Here is a 20,858-nt window from a genome sequence, read left to right as displayed (position 1 = left end):
TTTTCGACCTTTTTAATTAAAGTTTTTTTTGCTCAACAAAGTTCATAGACCCTATATTAATTCTAATTGTATTCCCCTATCGGATGTTTATAGATTTAGGTATCACTGATATTATCAGTTATTATAACTAAATTAATTATACTATGTTTTGTTTCCAGAAGCGTCCGCCCGTTGGGTCACGCGGGTTGGCCGCGCGTCGACGCCGCGCGCGCGTGCGACGCTGCTCGATCGGCGTGCAGTGTCGCGCCAGCACGACGCGCCCGACGGCTGGGCGCCGCTCGCCTCGCTCCACCTCGTGCCCCACAACCTCAAATACCACAGGTGGTGACGCGATCCTAGAGTTACAATTATAATTAACTGGTAGGTTTTCCCTCCGAGCCTCCGTTAAGAGGAACTTATACCAAAGATACTATTTACATTTTCTATAACTTGGCACGAGGTTAGCACGGTTCATCATTGATTGCTGTTGAATATATTATTTTTATTTTATTTGGATTTTTACAGCTATTACATAAACAAAATAAGTAGAAAAATCTTAACAATGCTAAAGCCAATTAAAAAAATCCACTGTAAATATAATGACACATAATATATAAGAAAAGAAGTTTAGTAATTGTATTTGTGTGACGTTTGTATTCATGTGTATGTGAATGTGTGTATGCGTGAATGAATGAGGGAGAGGATACCTGTGCGTGTGGGAATGAATGAGGGAGAGGGTGCGTGTGTGTGGGTGCGTAAGTATAAAAAAATAATTGTTTAAAACTTGTAATTGTATTAAAAATGGTACAATAAAAGCTTAGTAAAAAGTTAGAAACCTTTTTGTTAATATTCAAAAAAGTACGATGTCCCTTTTGTTCTTTTCTTCTCCGAATGCGCAGTATTGCTTCGCCCTTTCGCACACACTGAAAATTGGAACGAAATTTAAACGTTTGTGCCCAAAGACGCGTCGCGGGGCATGTGTATTGCTACATGTAAATAAACAAGTACGTGCTTGCGCAAAAATCCCAACAATTTTTAGGGTGAAACTTGAACCTTTACAGTGTTTATTGTTTATTGTGGATAACTTATATAGCGCCATTTTCGTAATAAAATACCTCAAGGGCGCTTTACATGGTGATTCTACTGTTAAGTTAATTTAATTGAAGCTTTAAATTTGTAATTTAATTAAAATAATTTATTTTGTTGTCACGTGCTACGGATTTATTCAAATGATTTAGAGAACAAGTGGGTTTTAAGTTTTTTCCGAAACATCACTTCACTTTCACAGCCTCGCACCTCTGCTGGGAGAGCATTCCATGCCATAGGGCCTGCGACCGCAAATGCGCGCTCACCAAATTTAGTGCGCTGTTTGCGTAGAGGTATAATAACTTTTCCTCTCGCCGTAGACGTAGCTGATCTAAGCGTGAGACGCCTGTCAGCTAGTTCATCTGGAATGCATAGTTCCCTTAGATATTCCGGAGCCGAGTTGTGCAGTGACTTATACATAAGCCAACAGAGTTTGTATTCGACCCTCTGTGGAAAACGTAGCCAGTGTAGTTCAGTGTAGTTCAGTGGCAACATTCTTAACTTTAACTTAACTGAAATAATGTTGATGCAACGGAAATTTTCATTTACCAAATTTTGAGCCTTAACTAAGTTTAAATATTTAACTTTAAACTAAATTTATACCAACTTTGATGCAACCGGCCCTTAGTGACAATATGCAATGGCGATTGTATAACTCTATTATGATTATATACTCTGGTATAACGAGTGATGCTTATAACGAGCAAATTCTGTCGGACCCATCTTCCTCGTAATAACCAAGTTCGACTGTATTTAGGGTAAATAGGTTTCTGTCAAGAGACTATTTATTTTTTTAAGGTTATCAATGGCATTTTTGAATGCAGCTTTTAACGTTTGATCTTTAAAAGTTATGACTGTGTCATCAGCAAAACAAAGTATATTCCCTCTATCTAATTGCATATTGCAAAGATCATTTATATATGATCAACCGACACCGTTTTCTAAGAAAAGTGCATGGTTGCTCGTATTGCAAACGGGGTAATCATTCCTATTTTGAAATAGAGCGATCTTTTAATCTGTCTTCATTGGAGAAACGTAGAACTGAGATGGACCTTATATGCATTTTCAAAATACTTAATGCTATAAGTGACGTCCCATTTTTGTTGCATGTTCCCAACAGTGTCACCAGAAGTCAAAATCTGCTATTTATTAAATCTTCTAAGTGCAACTTTTGTTTTTATGCCCAAATGTCCAGAATGTATAGATTAGTCAATTCGTCACACAGCTTGGAATTCTTTGGGATAGATCTTCCGGCAGATCTCTGCGCCACGTGTGTGATGAAGATGGATTGGCACGGTTTAACTCGATGACTTATATGAATATATTGTACACCATTATTTTACTGCCCTTGTTTGTCTTTGCTACATAGTTTTACGTTATTTTTGTTCCATTTTTTGTATTTATGTTTCTTCGTGTATATGTTGTGATTGGCGGCTGTATGTACAATAAATAAATAAATATATATATAAGGAACAGAACAGGACCCGGTGTGGTCGTTTCTCGTCCACCCTGCCAGGAATCGAACCCAGGACCTCGAGAATAGTAGGCTAATGCGCCAACCACTACATGACAAGGCGCACTTTGATCTATTTCCTTATTCAGGGTTTTTACCCAAGACTTGCCACCGAGTCATTCGCAGAACACTCGCCCAGGGTTCTGGTTTTATTTCACGCCCAGGACTGTGTTCTCCGTCGGCCCGAAAACAGAGATGTTACGAGATTACGGGTTTGAAAATAATATTCTAGTCGTGTCTTTATTTGGATTCTGTATTGTTATATTATTAATAGTTTTGTTTGAACACGTAAGACGGATAATTGACGCAAGTCAAATGTTTTTCCAAGCCAAAACCAATCAAGACGTGTGTTTTTATTTATACATTGATTTATTGACGGCAGTGTGCGTGTATTTCTCGCGTCAGTGTGTTGGGGTAGAGTTTTACACCAATACCGACGCCTTTCACCTGTTCAAAGTGCCGACATGTATATTTGTTATTATTATTTGCTTTTGATATTTACAATGCAGCACCTAATATAAAAACAATATTATTCATGATTTTTCTCACCATATCGCCATTTCATCTAAATTGTAAGATTGTGAGATTGCAAAATATAAATGAATTTTGAGGAGAATTAGAAGATTTCTTGATGAGGATTCATGCAAAATTATTAACGCTCAAAAGACTGGTAAATAATTCCTTTGCAACATCGTGTTACCACAAGCAAAAGACAGAATGTTCTAAAGTTCAGATATTTGGAAAAAAAAAACATTGAGACATTCTGTTTAATAATTGCTTTTCATATTCCCTTCTCAAAAATGTTTTCCCTCTCTGTTGAAATAAATTTAAATATGAACAACTCCCTAGGGAGGAAATCCAGCCAGTCTGCAAGCATTGGGACATATCAAACATTGTTGAACTGAACAACTGTGGGTGGCTTCAGCCAGACGACAGAATTTGATCCAGGATACGGCTCTACCCAATGTAGGGAGTACCGCTTTACCCACCGTTAAACTACTGGGAGTTTTACTCAATTCTGACCTATCTCTTGACGCTCAAATTAGTAGAGCGATAAGTTCATGCTTCTACCAGCTGAGACAAATTAAATGCATACTCAAAAATTTGCCGGTTGATGCCGCCCGTCAATTAATAAATGCGTTTGTAGTGTCTAGAGTCGATTATTGTAATGGTATCTATGCAGGTCTACCAATGAACAAAATGACTCGCTTACAATCTGTATTGAATGCCGCAGCGAGACTTATTTTCGGAATCTCTAAGTTCAGTCATATCACTCCACTACTTCGGGAACTACACTGGCTACGTTTTCCACAGAGGGTCGAATACAAACTCTGTTGGCTTATGTATAAGTCACTGCACAACTCGGCTCCGGAATATCTAAGGGAACTATGCATTCCAGATGAACTAGCTGACAGGCGTCTCACGCTTAGATCAGCTACGTCTACGGCGAGAGTAAAAGTTATTATACCTCTACGCAAACAGCGCACTAAATTTGGTGAACGCGCATTTGCGGTCGCAGGCCCTATGGCATGGAATGCTCTCCCAGCAGAGGTGCGAGGCTGTGAAAGTGAAGTGATGTTTCGGAAAAAACTTAAAACCCACTTGTTCTCTAAATCATTTGAATAAATCCGTAGCACGTGACAACAAAATAAATTATTTTAATTAAATTACAAATTAAAAAGCTTCAATTAAACTAACTTAACAATAGAATCACCATGTAAAGCGCCCTTGAGGTATTTTATTACGAAAATGGCGCTATATAAGTTATCCATAATTAATTAATTAATTGTTGAGTTAAAATTAAATTTATATTTTTATATAATCACTTTGTAAAACGCCCTTGAGGTATTATATTACGAAAATGGCGCTGCACAAGTTATCCATAATTACTATTATTATTAACCCCCTTATTAATGTATTAAAAAGGCACAGCCTAAAATGCCATAGTAAGTTTGTGATATTGGTTCTTTTGTAATACAAGTCCAAAATGAAACAGTACTCACTTATTATTGTAGCGTTGTTCTTGTTTGTTAACGTTGTGTTTAAATATGTTATATTACGCTCACACGGTACATCCTGTGACAATATTTATGCTTACTTGCTATTGTTTATTTAATTTAATGCGATATTTAATTCTGCCCGAGGCATGTGTTCAAACATTGGCGCCGTACATCAAACTACCTCTCTCAGTTGTTTGGGCCATTTTCAACTGTCTCCGAGGCAATCAATTCTCTCCGTTTTGTATTTGCACCGTGTCACAGGAGACGTGAAATTGCTAACCGCAAATCAAACACACGCTGTATGGTAATTTTTTGTGCTGTGCAAAATCTCGGCTTTGAAAGCACGCACGGTTTCCCGTAGATTGGATTAAATCGGTATTTTTCACAGTGGGCGATGACGCCCCCTTGTGGGCTCTGAAGGTCTTCAGGGAGGCGGTAGAAGGCCCAGAAAAAACTAGGAGTATTGAAACAAGGCTTTAGAAACTTTTTCATTCTTAAACGGGGCGGTTCTTAAATGGCCCACGCTCAGACGCTGAAGTCTTTATGGGCATTTTTTTCCAAATTACGGTAGAGCTTAATTTTAAGATGTATTTTTGCAATGAAAATTCTATGTTAATATATAAATGGAAAAAAAATAATTAAGTCACAAGTTCTTTTAAATCAACCAATGATGTAGCGTTTTGATCAATTTTAGTTTCCATCGAAGAGAACTAGTCCTTAAAATTTAGCTTGATTAAAATGACAGCTGCCAAACTAATGTCAATAGTGATGGGAAATCAATGATCATTGATCATGTACCGATCAAATCGATTTTATCAGTTTTTTCATGCAAACATGAAACTCTATTTCTGAAAATTTATAAAAAATAAGAAATTTATACTTTTTTCATGAACAACATCAAATGAATTATTTTTTTATTTGATCAATTTGTCCCATCTCTAACGTTTTTGCAAAATTATGTAACCTTGTAAGAGCTTCGTTAATAATTAGGTTTATTTTAGTTTTAAAGCTGATTTATATATTTATGTTGATTTATGTGTCAAGTATTGTATTAAAAAAATAAATTAACACGCCAGATACTAATAATTTTTCATGCGTCAAGGTAAATAACTTTTTAGACATTACCACAAAGTTATGTCGTCACTTTTGCTGACAACTGTCATTCTGATCAAGCTATATTTTAAGGACTATAATTATTGGATCTTACTTTCCTTATCTAAAGTTTTATAGTTTGGGAGATATGTCAACTTTTATTGGGATTTTTCCAAAATTCGTCGTCAAGCATTCAGAACCTTAAGTTTTTTCATTATTTTAACCATCAACAACCCTATTGCCCAGGAAATGCTTCCGTGGATTTAGATTAAATCTTGTTTTCTCCAGCCTGAGACTGTGGCCTCGAAGACGAGCATCTTGTCTAAGCTCGAACATGGGATCCAAATTTGGGCAGCTTTAGTGACTGTCGAGTATCTCGTATGTCTCTATCAGGTCACCTCTTTCTTGTGTTCCTGCAGCGTTGTGAGACCGAGAGTTTCCAGTCTCTCCACACATGGAAGCCGTTTTAGGCTCGGCGACAACTTTGTAACTCATCTTTGGACTCTTCCCAACAAGTTGACATCCTTAACAAAATAGTGATTCCATATCTGAAACCCGTACTCGAGAGTATGTCTAATATAGGTTTGGTATATTTTTAGTAGCATATTCGGTGTTATATACGAGAAGGCTTTTTTTTATCAAGTAGATAAATTAATTGGATTTTTTTGTTATGTTTAATATGTGATTATGTTTAATTGTTGCAGACTGATCTATTGCGATACACATCCCAACGGGGGAGCGTCTGTGCTGTACCTGCAACAGAAAGACGTGGACATGCTGGCCCCGCATCAGCAATCTGCCCTGGCCGATGAGTTCCTTAAGGTTAGATTATGTTAAACCAATTGTATACCGCACTCACGCCACAAAGGCCTGGCGTCGAAGCCGTTTGTAAGGTCCTCGCCGTTGAAGGTAATGCCCCTCATTTGGTTCGACATTGAGCGGAACAGATGGTTATCGCTCGGCGCCAGATCTGGAGAGTATGGCCGATGCTTAAGAGCCTCCCAGTCGGGCTTTTGGAACGCGGCTTTAACGACTGGCGTTATCGTGAAGGGGAATGGTATGGTCTCGTCGATCGGGTCTTTTTAGCCGAATCGCCTCATTTGCGCGGCGCGGTCGGGCAATATGAAAATCCTTGTGGATCATGTTGTTCCTCTCGACCATTTCCCGATGGTGGAGGTCTTTCTTGACTCTCAGCTTTGGCGTATCTCTAGAAATTAAATTATTTGAAACAATGATTAGCACCTTTTTTTAGAGCAGAAAGAGCTCTTTTGAATAAATATAAACACTACCAAACAGCAAACAAATCGTATTAGAACAAACGAAAACATAAAATCACAGAATTATAATAAATAAATAATGTTGCCAAACCGTAAACAATATATTATCATTACACAAATATAAGTTAATTTTGTGTTTTGCCACAAATATATTTTACTGACTGGACTATAAAAAAAGGTACTTTTATAATTAGGCAAATGTAAAAAAAAACATTAAATAGTCATTTAGTATTTAAGTCAAGTTAATATTATACTACGGCTTATTAAAAGAAAGCCAGGTAAAAAATTCGACCACCCTGGCTATACTAACAAAATGTCTGCCTTGTTTTATTTAACAATTTGACAAGACGGTAAAATAATCAAATTCTTAGATAATATCATTTGTGAATTTGCTACTTATGCATGAAATGTGATCCCACCCTATTAGCTTTTCATCCCAGCAGTATTTCGACACTTAAAAACGACACAGCACGCAATTGAATTAAAATCGGCAGTTGCGTACTAAGTGACGTCTACAGAGTAAATAATGGCCAAAATGAACTATTCATTTATGAGTAGTTTCGTCGGCTTCAGTTTGATGCGTGTCTTTGGTTTCTAAACTGTTATAATTCTATGCATAAAACGCTACAAACTTATTCCTCAACCCAATATTTAAATCTAAAATGTAAAAAGATTATTACGGAGCCATGAGTAATTTTCCTTCTGAAAAGTGCCCCAGTGGGTCAAATTAGTTTGGGAACCTGTGACAAAGATTATTATTACGTTATTTAGAAAAATTACTTTACTCTGAGCAAGTTGCACGTTAGTCTCGACGCTTCCAAAGCTTGAGCGTGAATTGAATGAATCTTTTCTCCTCAGCTGGTGTTCAGCGAGGACTCGGGCGGCTGGGCGCAGTACAGCGCCGGCGTGGTGAGGGGCGCGGCGGGCTACCTGCCGTGCCTGCTGCAGTACATGGCCAGCACGCACCCCAATCTGACGGTCAAGGCCGGCGCCCTAGCCCGCAACTCCGACATCTACACCACCACCATGCTCACGTACCAGCACCAGGTAAACGGCGGGAAAAGTACATTGATGAAAATCAAGTATTTCATTGACATAACCCCTGCAATACAAATAATATAATAACTAGATCCTCAACACAAAGACAACTCAAACAAATACAAACTAATACCACTTTCAAACAAAGGGATTTTGAGTATTATGCAATTAAAATCTACAATCTACTTCCACTATCTATTAAAACAATTGGTAACGAGAAAATGTTCAAAAAGGCTATAAAAAAATGGATAGTGGAGCTAGGTAGAAGTAAAATGGATTATCTCATTCGCCCAAACCAATATTGAATCAACCGCTCCACAAGTGTATAGCTTATGTTAGGTTTTTGTTCTTTCATTGTGCGTTTTGTAATATAAATAATATAGAGGTACATAAATACGTAGTGTTTAAAACTGTCTGAACATTTTGACAATTATCTCTGTTTATTAAGTTAGTCTTCTTTGTTTATTCTCAAATGTAAAAATATTTTTTTTTAAAAAAGTATATTGTTAAGTGTCCGCGGCACGGGTAACCCCAGTGAGGTCACATTATTTTTATTATTCATTATAGTTTGTAAGACAAAAAATATGAATAAATATATAATGTGCTGTTGCTTGATCAGCACAACACAAACTATGGCTCGCATGCACCAATGTCCCGATTGTGTCGCATTGTAAACTCGAGACAAGAACTGGACTTTTTCTAGATTTAAACAATAAAATAAACCAGATCTTGTCTGGATTAGTATTGAATTTTTTGTCCTCGCTTTAATTTTCTTTAGTTGTATTTTATTTAAATTGTATCTGTATGTATTGTAAAGAAATGTATTTACCATTGTTAAATGGACTTAATAAGTCTGTAGGATTTTAGTAGTTGAGAGTTGGAGCTCCTACTCCAGTTAGAGATTGACAGAGAAGAAACGAGGTTGCTGTTTAGTGCGTATTTATTACATGTCGAATAAATAGTGAATTGTGTTGCGCGAGCGCGAGTGTTATGTCGATGATGGGTTGAAGAGACTGCACTTGGACTACATGCTGGAACTGTGTGACTTCGTCTAGCTGGACTGACTGGCGTTGCCACGCCCTGTAGTCTCTTGATTTTTACACAGAGGGTGGAATACAAACGCTCTTGGCTTATGTAAAAGTCAGATGAACTAGCTGACAGACGGACAGATCAGACGTCAGACAGACGGACAGACAGATCTTAAGGATCATTATCAATTTTTTAAATTTTTTTTTGGGTTTACTGATGAGTTGATATAATGCTATTTTAATGAGTTTAAGTATTTTATTTTTAGTGTCCCATCCTTCGTGAGTGTGATTTTTGTCAATTATGATTTCTGAAACACAAAGGGTAAAAATTCATTAGTAAAAATATATTACAATGGGTAAAGTAATGGAGAATAAAATAGCATCCTGAATAGAATAAATAAATAAATAGCAGAACTCATTAAAATAGCATTATATCAATTCATTAGTTAACCCAAAAAAAAAAAATTTTGATTATGATCCTTAAGATAAAAATAACTTTATTTTATTTACTTTCATAAAATTTTGAATTATCTATCCTTACCTCTCCGAACTCCTTAATAAAGATACCAGTCTCGAAGATGTCGCGAAAGCGATGAAACCGGTCACTGGATATCCCAAATTTGTGGATTAAAGTATCACTCTTCTTTTATTTATATAATAAATTACAATGAACTTCCATCCAGAATTTTCACTTACAAACTGAAATGTTTTAAATTTATATCCTTATATAATCACTTTGTAAAGCGCCCTTGAGGTATTTTATTACGAAAATGGCACTATTTAAGTTATTCATAATAATAATAATTTACAGGCGATGTTCCTTTGTAGTTCATTTCTTCATGGTAGGGACGATGTGGATGTAACGCATAATGATGCTCTCGGTTTTATGTGCAATACAGTTAGAGTTGCATAATTTGTTGTATTGGATTCTATAGAAAACGATGACATTGTCGGTCATCGCACTATTTTAGGTGAAATGTTTTAGCATGTGTGTGTCATCGATTATGGACTATGAACCTTATAAGTCTGTAAATATATAAATATAATGTATTTCTCCCGTAACAAGTGTTTTGAGGGTGCGGCGGTGAACATGCCTCAGGAGAACCTCAACCCAAGTTGCCTCTTTTTTACACCTGTGGGCTGCTTTTACCTGAGAGTATCCATTGAGTCTAAAACACTCTTCGAGGGTTCTGGTTCTATTTCACGCACAGAAATGTATTCTTCATTCGCTTAGCCATATTGAGAAGAATTTTCAAATTAGTTTAATTTTCGTGGCTTGTCGGTAGATGTTGAGTTAATGAAGTTGATTTGTTGCAGGTGGAACAGAGCTATTCTATGGGCACCTTCCGCTGCGGGCCGCTGCATCAGATCTCCCTGGTTGGTACGGTGCACGAGGAGGTTGGCGGCTACTTTCCCGACCTGCTGGCCATGCTGGAGTCCAGCCCCTTCCTCAGAACGGTAAAGATTCCATGCAACTAACTAACTAACTCGTATAGTGTCCTTGCTGCTGGATGGGAGATGATAGACTCTCGGCTTCGGCGTATCTTCATAGTCCTAATGCTCCTATAAACCCCCTTTTTAACAAATTTCAAAGCTTATCAGTTCATGGTTTACCTCTTCGTTCTAATTCTCAAAGCACCCTCTTAATACCCATCCACAATTCCTCTTTCTTCTCTGACTCATATGGTGTCAATGCCGCTCGACTATGGAATCATCTCCCATCCACCCACCATCAGAGATGTTACTACAGTATCTCTGTTTAAATCACGTCTGAAGAAACATCTCCTTTCTCTTCCTTAATCTCTCCTCTTTTTTCCATTTTTCCATTGGGTAATAGTATTGATTTAAGGTAATTTATATATAAATACCTTTATTTATATTTTTGTATGTCTTTAGCATTTTTATTTTCTATTGAATATGTTTTGTAACTTGAATTATAAAAATAAAACTTTTGTTTGATTGGTTGGTTGGAAGAATTTGCCATTTGGCAATAAACCCGCCAATGTACAATTAACATTATGTACAAAAAGTTCATCATCATTCCCCTTCCGATCCTTATGGTGCATAGGGCACTGCATTGGTACACCAATAGCAGCGTATCTTGATCATTTTTGTTACATGAAGGTAAGATGATCAGTCTTACGCTTCAGGTATCAGTCCAGGGATTATTCAATTCAATAATTTTTTTTTCAATTCAATTTATTTATTTTAAATATAACATATACATTACAAAAATATATATTCAATACGTACATATTATAAAAAAGAAAAAAAAAATACACAAAAGAGACTCATGTCAAAGTAGTCGAAGAATCCTGCTCCGGAAAACCCCTTCGGATACATGGAACAGATCAATATCCAGAGCGATGTTGTTCAGCATAGCGGTAGCCCTTCCAACAGGCATAACCATAGGCAGGTTGGTCCTGAATATCGGAATATGAAACAATCTATGCTGACGCTGTCTTAGGTAATTATCAGGAACATACAAACCAATGCTCATCATAATTTCAAAATTATCGATCATACCGCGCAACAATCGATAAAAATGAAATATTCCGGTCTGTAAACACCCTTTTTCAAATAAATATTTCATATCAACCATGTCAAGAATTGAATCCGAGTCCTCTCGCATGATAGGCAAACGCGCTGACCATTACACCACGAGGCTGATACAAAAAGTTAAATAAATAAAATAAAAAATAAATCATGCCATTGTTCTTAATCCCAATCTGAGTGCTTTTTTATAGACTGTTTAAACTAAGCTATTATCAGGATGTATTTTTGAGATTCTTTTATTTCTTAAATTACTCCATGTGTGACGTCTCAAGTTCTCTTCCACTTCTCGGTCTTTAAAAATTGCAATCCCCACGGAGAGGTTAGTCTCTATCATGACACCAACTTGTTAATAAGTTAAATCGATAATATAATCCACCATTTTCCTGTTGAACAAACATTTATTATAACCATTTTCTTGTTTAATGAACATTTATTGCCGCCATTTTGATGTTTTAGTTGTAATTTTGAAGACGGTTTTTCGTGTTTTACGTACATTTATTATTAATGAATATGATATTAAAAAAGTTGCAATAAAAGAATGGTTCTAACATTACTGCATATTTTTTTGAATAAAAAATGATTTGGTGAATTTTTATTTTTCAGTACAAAGAATCATTTTTACTGATTAGAGTTTTTTTTTTCAAAATTGGATAATTTATAATGTTGTAAAAAAATCTGAAACGTGCTTAGTATGCGGAAAAGGATTAAAAAGAGTCAAATAAAAGCATTTTTCGTGTAGGCGGATTTTTCTTCCGAGTCGCGTTACCTCATAAATTATGCTGAAAATATTCAGTTTTCAATAATTAATTTTTGTTTGGTAGACAATGCCATGGGGCGCCATGTCTGTGGTAGAGATGGAGCCCAAGGAGAGTAATGATGGCCCCATCCTGTGGATTCGTCCCGGGGAGCAGCTCGTCCCCACAGCAGAGTTGGGGCGGAGCCCTATCAAGAAAAGACGGTAATTCTATTGCAATATTCATATTCTGTATATTTGTATCTGATTTTTGCATATTATTATTTTTTGATTTAGAAAATATCTGTCATTCAAATTTTAAAAAAATCAAATTAAATTCTTACATGAAATGTGATCCTACCGTATTCCCTTTTAATCCCAGCATTATTTTGACACTTGCAAACGACACAACACGGCATAGTTGAATTTAAATTACCAGTTGCGTACTAAGCGATGTCTACTGAGTACCTAATGGCCAAAACGTAAAACGACTCATTTGTGAGTAGTTTAGTCGGATTCAGTTTGATGCGTGTATGCGGTTTCTAGACTTTCCTAATTCTATGTTAAAAACAATGTAATTCCATGACGCCATTCCGAAACTAAAAGAATGACCATGGAAGTATAAAATGGCTAAACAGTAAAAAGGGTAAATTCTAATATAGATTTCCTCTCTGTCTCTAGCGCCGGCATAAACGAGCTGCGCAACCTGCAGTACCTGCCGCGCTGGAGCGAGGCGCGCGAGACGCTGTTCGAGGACCGCACGCGCGCGCACGCGGACCACGTGGGCCACGGGCTGGACCGCATCACCACGGCGGCCGTGGGCGTGCTCAAGGCCGTGGGGGGCTCCGCCGGGGGCGCCGGGCGCATCACCAAGGACGTGGTGGCCTTCCACGCCGCCGACTTCCCCCGCCTCGTGCAGCTGCTGCAGCTCGACCTGCACGAGCCGCCCATCACGCAGTGCATCAACTGGTGAGTCCGATGCATCACCTTACGGTACGAAGGCCCTTTTTACAATGAAAAAGTGAAATTTAATTTTTTCGTTGAAAATGTGTTTATGTCGTCGCCAAATAGTTCAGTTCAGCCGGATTATATTGGGCGCAAGGCTATTCATTTAATGCCGGCATTCAATTTAATGGCTAGGCTGTTTTTGTTCGTTTTTAGTTGACAAATTTAAAATCAACCTCAAAATCCACACAAAGACTACTTTTACCGGAGGAGACATCCATGACTAGATCTTATAATATTTTTAACTAAATTGGTTTAAAAAAAATGTATTGTGAACATTGCCAAAATTAAATTAAAAAATGTTATGAAACATTAATTTAAAATGCCTAATAGTAATTTTTTTAAATTTATTACAACAGAGAGTGAAAACATTTTTGAGAAGAAATATGGAAATCTAGTATTTCATTGGCTGTTTTACTCACTGTGTAATGTTTAAATGTCCACATTTCTTCAACCCTTTGGCATCTAGGGCTTACGTCTATTGCCGAGTAACAATAAAAACCACCGCTTCCAGGTTGGAAGAGGCCAAGCTGAACCAGCTCCGGAGAGAAGGAGTCCGCTACACGCGGCTCGGGCTGAGGGACAACGACATATACTTCCTTCCGCGGAATATAATCCATCAGTTTAGGACTGTGGCGGCCGTAACCAGTGTGGGTAAGCTAACCTTTTTTTTTTAATACTTTTACTGAAGACCAAATGGGTCTTCCTCTGAGCCTTTCAGAGGAAGACCCATTTGGTCTTCTCGTTTAAGTGACCACTTTGTATGCATATAACTTATATCCAACAGTTCTTCAATGTATTCTTTAGGAACTTTAGCTTATTTACTATATAGGAATTACAAAAATATAAACCTGATAGATCTTGCAACTACCTAGCTACAGTCAATAAATCCCAAAATCAGTCTTGTTTTTATTGTTTATGTTGTAATAAAAAATAGTTTTAAGATTTTTTAATTTTTTTCAAGTAAGAAAATGGAGTAAAATAATACAATTAAAATTAAAGAATATTAATTTACTTGAATATATTTTAAATATAAGAAAAAAATAATAATATAATGACAGAGGGTCGAATACAAACTCTGTTGGCTTATGTATAAGTCACTGCACAACTCGGCTCCGGAATATCTAAGGGAACTATGCATTCCAGATGAACTAGCCGACAGGCGTCTCACGCTTAGATCAGCTACGTCTACGGCGAGAGGAAAAGTTATTATACCTCTACGCAAACAGCGCACTGAATTTGGTGAACGCGCATTTGCGGTCGCAGGCCCTATGGCATGGAATGCTCTCCCGGCAGAGGTGCGAGGCTGTGAAAGTGAAGTGATGTTTCGGAAAAAACTTAAAACCCACTTGTTCTCTAAATCATTTGAATAAATCCGTAGCACGTGACAACAAAATAAATTATTTTAATTAAATTACAAATTAAAAAGCTTCAATTAAATTAACTTAACAATAGAATCACCATGTAAAGCGCCCTTGAGGTATTTTATTACGAAAATGGCGCTATATAAGTTATCCATAATAAATAAAGACAGTTTCAGTGACATCGACATATTACACTGTAAATACTATAGTTTTATCAGATATGTTAAAGACATTTTGAATTTATCTCCCGCTTAACTTTTAACTTTTACTTTTATATACTTCTTCTACCTGTGTCTAATGAATTATTGTTGTTTGTAAATTTTTTAGTAATAAATATAAATATATTATTGTTATCAAAAACATTTTTCACTTTGTGGTATGACATTTTGCACTTATTTGTTTATAAATTTGTATAAACCACTTAATTTTTTTTTAAATTACACTTCGACCAGTTTCGAAGTTACTACCTCATCGTCAGGAATTTAACTAACTTATAATTACGCGCGTTGCTATTTATATAATAAAATATTGTATGAAAGAGACAGAAAATTGAAAGAAAGAGAGAGAAAGAAGATAAAATAAATCATAACGGTAATAGTTTTAAAAGAGGACTCAAAGTTAAATTTAATTGATTATTTATTATTTGAAGTGTAATTATAAGTTAGTTAAATTCCTGACGATGAGATAGTAACCTCGAAACCGGTCGAAGTGTAATTAAAAAAAAAAATAAGTGGTTTATACAAATTTATAAACAAATAAGTATAAATATAAATGTTCCTGAGAGAGAGGGGAGGAAGGTAGAGTTGGAACTATACCTTGTCTTCTCCCTTTTATGTACTTTTTATTTAATTTTTATAATATTTCTTTTTTTAGTATTTAATTCTTTTCCCCTCCTCCCGTGTTCATAATAAATTAATGTGAAATCTGTAATCGGTCTTACTTTTTGAAATTGTTTTCTTGTACCTTGAGTTTGTTAAAAAGACTATGATTTCCATAATAAATAAATCAATAAAATAAATAAGTTTTCCACCCGAGTACAGCCAAACGTATTCCGACTCATCCCGACTGCAGATTTTCGGTTGAGCCGAAGTTTTGGCCAACTTTTTGCCGAAAATAAAACTGCGGGTGAAACTCATTTTCAAAAATCCAGTACAATGAGGAATTCCACTGTTTTTTAATTTTTTTTTTTTCTATTAGCGTACTATTTAACTAAGCAAAAATGTTTTTTTTTTTGTGCGTTGTTTACAAAGATATGATTTTTTAAAGTTACATTTATCAAACACCGCGCCAAATGACCGTAATCAGTGTGTCACTTTTCAGTAGTGACGTCATGAAACGGTTGGCGTTCTTACTTTCACTGACCGCGGTAAGTTGTATTTCTCCAGCCAATAACAAAACTGACAAGAATCTATGGAATACTGCTTTGATTACTTCGTTTAGTTGATCGTAATTTGCTCATTTCTATGTTATGGTTGTTTTTACGAACGTTTCGATTTAGTAAAACCTAGAAAGTTGACATAATCTCTGGTTGAAATGTCAACAAAGTATTATTTGCCGGATTTCAGGTCATACATCATAATCGAATTATTTGCCGCCAGCCAACGCTGTTGAAATATCAAAACTTTTCAATCACAAATTATACTCTTTTTTTTTTTTTTCTATGGTCAAAACGTTCCTTACAAGGTGCGGGGGCTTTAAAGCGGAAACCGAAATACTACACGCAGATATAAGGAGTGACGTCATTATTTACGATTTTAAAATGAATACTATTTTTAACATTTTTTCATTTATTTTTGCGTGCGTTTTTCAGAGATATTTCATCCTACTCCAAAATTTTTAAATATTCACGTGTACACGAAAACATTTTTCAAATTTAATTCCGGGTTGGGCTGGAATTCCTCATTGCCAATATTGATTAATCCTGATATGAATTCTACAATCTGATTTAAAAAATCCAGTACAATTGGGACACTGGTGAGACACCCAGAAAAACTCAATTGACTTTTTTCCCATACTTGGGAAAGATATGACATTTCATGTCTTTATTTAAGCAGTATATTTTGCCAATACCACTTTAATCTCTCCGTGTCTTTCTAATTGATTGTAACCGTCTCTCTGTCATATAGCCTGGCACCTTCGGCTCAAGCAGTACTATCCCGAGTCGGAGAGTTCCCCCAGCGAAGGTACTCCCGAGGAGATCCCCGCCCCTACTCCGCCGGTGCCTGCAGAAACACACCCACGTGAGTGTTTTTTTTTAAATTTACGGTACAAGTTCGTTAATTTTAAATTCACAAATTTGAATAAATTTTTGAAAAGCCCGAAAGAATTGAAGGAATGTAGATGATAATAATAGATTCAAATATGGGCAGAATGGTAATTGTTACACAGTGTGTAAAGTGGCCACTTAAACCAACCATTGACAGGTCATAAGCCCTGTAGATGCCTAGACTTTCATATTACCTTCTCTTAAATGTTCTTCATCTCTGTTGTAATATGTTAATATAAACAGCTCCCCAGGGAGTTGAATCCAGTCCTTGTCTACAAAAATTTGGACAAACTCAAAATATTGTTATCAATTATAGTTTGTAAGCAAAAAATATGAATAAATAAATAAATACCCACACAGGCCATGCCTTTATGCGATTTTTTTGTTTGTTTATGTAATAGTTTTTTTGTATCTTACAAAGAAAAATTTGTGTCAAATAAAAAAATATAGATCTCAATGATGAGGACCTTAAAACCAATCAACACAAGAAAAATCAAAAGTGGTAATTTTTAAAACAAAAACTGTTATACTTTTTGCATTTCCGATAAAATTAAGTTTTGGAAGTTTTTGCCTTACATAGTCGTTAGTGTGTATATTTTGTTCTGTATGTCAATTTTTTTCAAGACAATTTACAAAGTTTATATTTCCACAGCACCCCGAAAGAGAACCAATTCTGCATCTTCTAAAAAGGACAAAATTGAAATGAGAGCACTTCACTCTACTGACGCGAAACCGAGGAACGTTCAGAAGAAGGAGCACACGGCTGTCACTCCCAGAAAACATTCTTCCAAAGGTCACAGTCACTCTTCACACAGTCAGGATAAGAAAAAACCTACCGGTCAGTCTTCGGAGAAGAAGTCGACTATAGACAAGGCCACCCAAGACGAGAATAAATTAAAAAGGTTAATGTCCTCCGAAGCCATCAAAACCTTAGCGGAAACAATCATCCTAAAAGACGATGAAAAGAGCGTCCTTAAAATTCACAACGGCGCCGAAGCTAAAAAATCTACCGAATCCAGAACGTCCGACGGGCGCAAGTCGAGCGGCGACTCGATCAAAAGCATAGAAGACAGGAAATGCTCCGACGCGAGTGCGAAAACGAGCGCATCCAAATCGGGCGAAATTTCTTCCAAAAGCTCGTCGTCGAGTCACTCGTCCGACCGCCACAGGAAGCACTCGGATTCGAGCAAGCATCGCCACCGCGGTTCGCACGATCGCCACCGATCGTCGAATCACAAGTCCTCTTCCTCGTCGCGTCACCGCCCGAGCAACGGCCCGCACAAGGACGACAAGGAGCGGCGGCGCGACGCCGAGGCCCCCCGGCCGAAGGAAGACTCCCAGAGAACAGTTTGCAGCACCGATCGACCACCGGATTAAAAGAAAGAGGAGAATTTGTTTTTTTTTTTTTATATATACACAAACTGTGATTTGACAAATTAATGTTTATGACTGAGTTAACAAATTTTTTTATGCCATTTTTTTTTTTTTTACTTTTTGTCGGGCTTGTGCTAAGGTTGCATTTCTTCTTTTCGGATTTAATTGAAATATTTTTAGGTTTAAATAACTTTTTTATAAATGCAATGCCATTTTCTCAATATAATCGGTCAAGGGTTTGCATTACCATTTGAGTACTTAATCAGTGTAATGCTACCCTTTGAAGCTTTGATTTAATTGGTGGAAAATACACTGCAACATTTTATTCTCCCTGGGGGGTGATTACAGACGCTATCTTCAACCGTACATATCGAGCTATACGTAACTTCTACTATCTACGAAGTATGAAGAATTTTTATCTACCAACATTGTTGATACGTGTTTCCGGGTAGATAGACTATCGATAAAAAAAACGTAAACCTTAATATTAAAAAAAAAACATGCTTTGTAGACATGTAATTTCAGCACTAACCCGACTGTTTAAATTCATATACATCGACTTGATGTAACAAATTTTTAGGGTGATTTTCGACCGCAGTTTTTCAATATATAATCGATCTGTGCTGGCATCTGACGCTCAGGAAAACAGATCGTCTTGTTGTGTGTAGCAAATGATTGACACTGCGACCAGTGCCCTATGCACCATCAAGATAATAGTAAGATAAAGAACACATTTTGTTCAAGAATTGGTCCACTGAGTGAAAAACACTCTACAGACTCTAGGCACTACAAAAGCATTATGTCCGATCATCATTCTTTGGAAGATCAAATGCAGTGTATCACGATCGTCTCTTCAGTGAAGGTAAGGTGATCAGTCTTGGGCCTCAGGTGCCAGTCCAGGGATAGTGAAAAAATACAGTGTAAAGGGGTCAGGAGTCGGACCCAGGGTGCACACTCGTAAATACCTGACGCATTGTCCGTTTGGGACGTTTCGAAATCCACCCTAAGTGGCTTTGTAAATAGCAGATGTGTCAGATGGAGATACTTGATGCGTTATCCACCCCAGTAATAACCGAAACAAACCTAATTTTTTACAAGACTTTTATGACGCAGCCGTGATACTATTGGATGTTAACATAAGTTGTGTCTGTTTTTTGTCCAAATGAAGATAACAAAAAAATACAACAAATTACTCGATAATTCACAGCATTTTACCATACACTGTACTAATATAGCGAGCAGCTTTGACAGCATTATTCTCTCTATTGAACTAGAACAGAATGAGGTGTCGAAAATGCTCACTTTCAATTTTGTAGGCTTGTAATAAAAAAAAAAATATTTGTAACACAAAAGCAAACACAGTATATTATAAAGCAGAAAATTTTCTTTCAAATGACATATAACCTTTGCCATTTTGTTTTCAAATTTGGAAAAAACTGACAACTAGTGCTTACAACTGATACAATGAAAACGGGAATGTTTATGTTGAGTGACGTCAGCAGGCGCTATTCAAGGGCGATTTTGTGGCATTACAGAATTGAACATTGAGCAGCGCTAATTAATAAAGAGTGATGCCGAAACATCCCGAATGAATAACGCGCCGATTATTTGCGAATATGCACCCAGGACCTCAAGTATGGTAGGCGTACGCGCCAATTTTTTCACGATTTTTACCTGAGAGTAGCCGCCGAGTGATAAGCCCTCTGTTTCGGTTCTATTCCGCACAGATAACTGTTTTCTTCATCGGCTTTATGGACTAAAAAGCATTACAATGGCGATTTTTATGCAATTTAAAAATAAACGTCTTCACAGAATCCCAATTATGTAAATATACTGTACATATGTAAATAAATAATTAATTAATTTAATTAGCATTGTAACAGTTGACTTTAATTGTATTTTTGTTTATTTTTTTAATATTTTTTTTGTATATTTTTAAAATATTTCTGCTGTTGGTGGCTTCGTATTGTGGTGTTTTTTAATTATTTTCAACGACATTTTAAATATTTTCGCCGTTCAGGCAAAAGTCACGGACGCTAAAAAAAATAAATAATTTTGATCGCAATTTGAAATTTATTAAACCAAGGAAAAATCAGATTTTTGTGTTTTTCACGTATTTTTAATAAATTCCATTCCTAACTTTTTCCTTCTAAAACATTAAATGGAATGTTTTTAAAGAGGCAAGGTGGCTAAAATTTGGTTAAGTGACTTTTGTTTGTTTATAATCTGGACAGTGCAAGCAAGAGTTAGTGAAAGGAAGTAAATATTTGGAATAATTAATTATTATAACGTTGTGGCTAAATTAAATTTTTATCTAAAGAAATATTTTCAAACATGTTTTTTTTTCATCGTTTGAATTCACACATTTAAAAAAAATAATATTATTTTTATTATTATGGATAACTTTATATAGCGCTATTTTTGTAATAAAATACCTCAAGGGCGCTTTACATAGTGATTCTATTGTTAAATTAATTTAATTGAAGCTTTTAAATTTGTAATTTAATTCGAAACTCATTCGATCAAGACACCGAGCCGCGCGCCGCC

General features: G+C 36.3%; 1 protein-coding gene across 1 annotated transcript; it reads left to right on the top strand.

Moving 5' to 3' along the window:
* Positions 1-158: 158 nt before the first annotated feature.
* Positions 159-18,414, top strand: LOC148272200 (lysine-specific demethylase RSBN1L-like; the record flags this gene model as incomplete). The annotated part of the gene is given in 10 exon segments (XM_088240376.1): positions 159-264; positions 267-321; positions 6,375-6,492; positions 7,806-7,994; positions 10,331-10,471; positions 12,391-12,527; positions 12,984-13,271; positions 13,822-13,961; positions 16,798-16,911; positions 17,590-18,414. Coding segments are annotated over 10 exon segments (2,013 nt in total), but the record flags the coding sequence as incomplete, so codon positions are not given.
* Between the last annotated feature and the right edge of the window lie 2,444 nt (positions 18,415-20,858).

The sequence above is a fragment of the Micrasema longulum genome, unplaced genomic scaffold, assembly GCF_059751315.1.
Source record: "Micrasema longulum isolate JH-2025_06_02 unplaced genomic scaffold, ASM5975131v1 h1tg002440l, whole genome shotgun sequence".
NCBI lineage: Eukaryota > Metazoa > Arthropoda > Insecta > Trichoptera > Brachycentridae > Micrasema > Micrasema longulum.
Note: the sequence above shows the minus strand (reverse complement) of the source record. Positions and strands in the feature narration are given on the sequence as shown.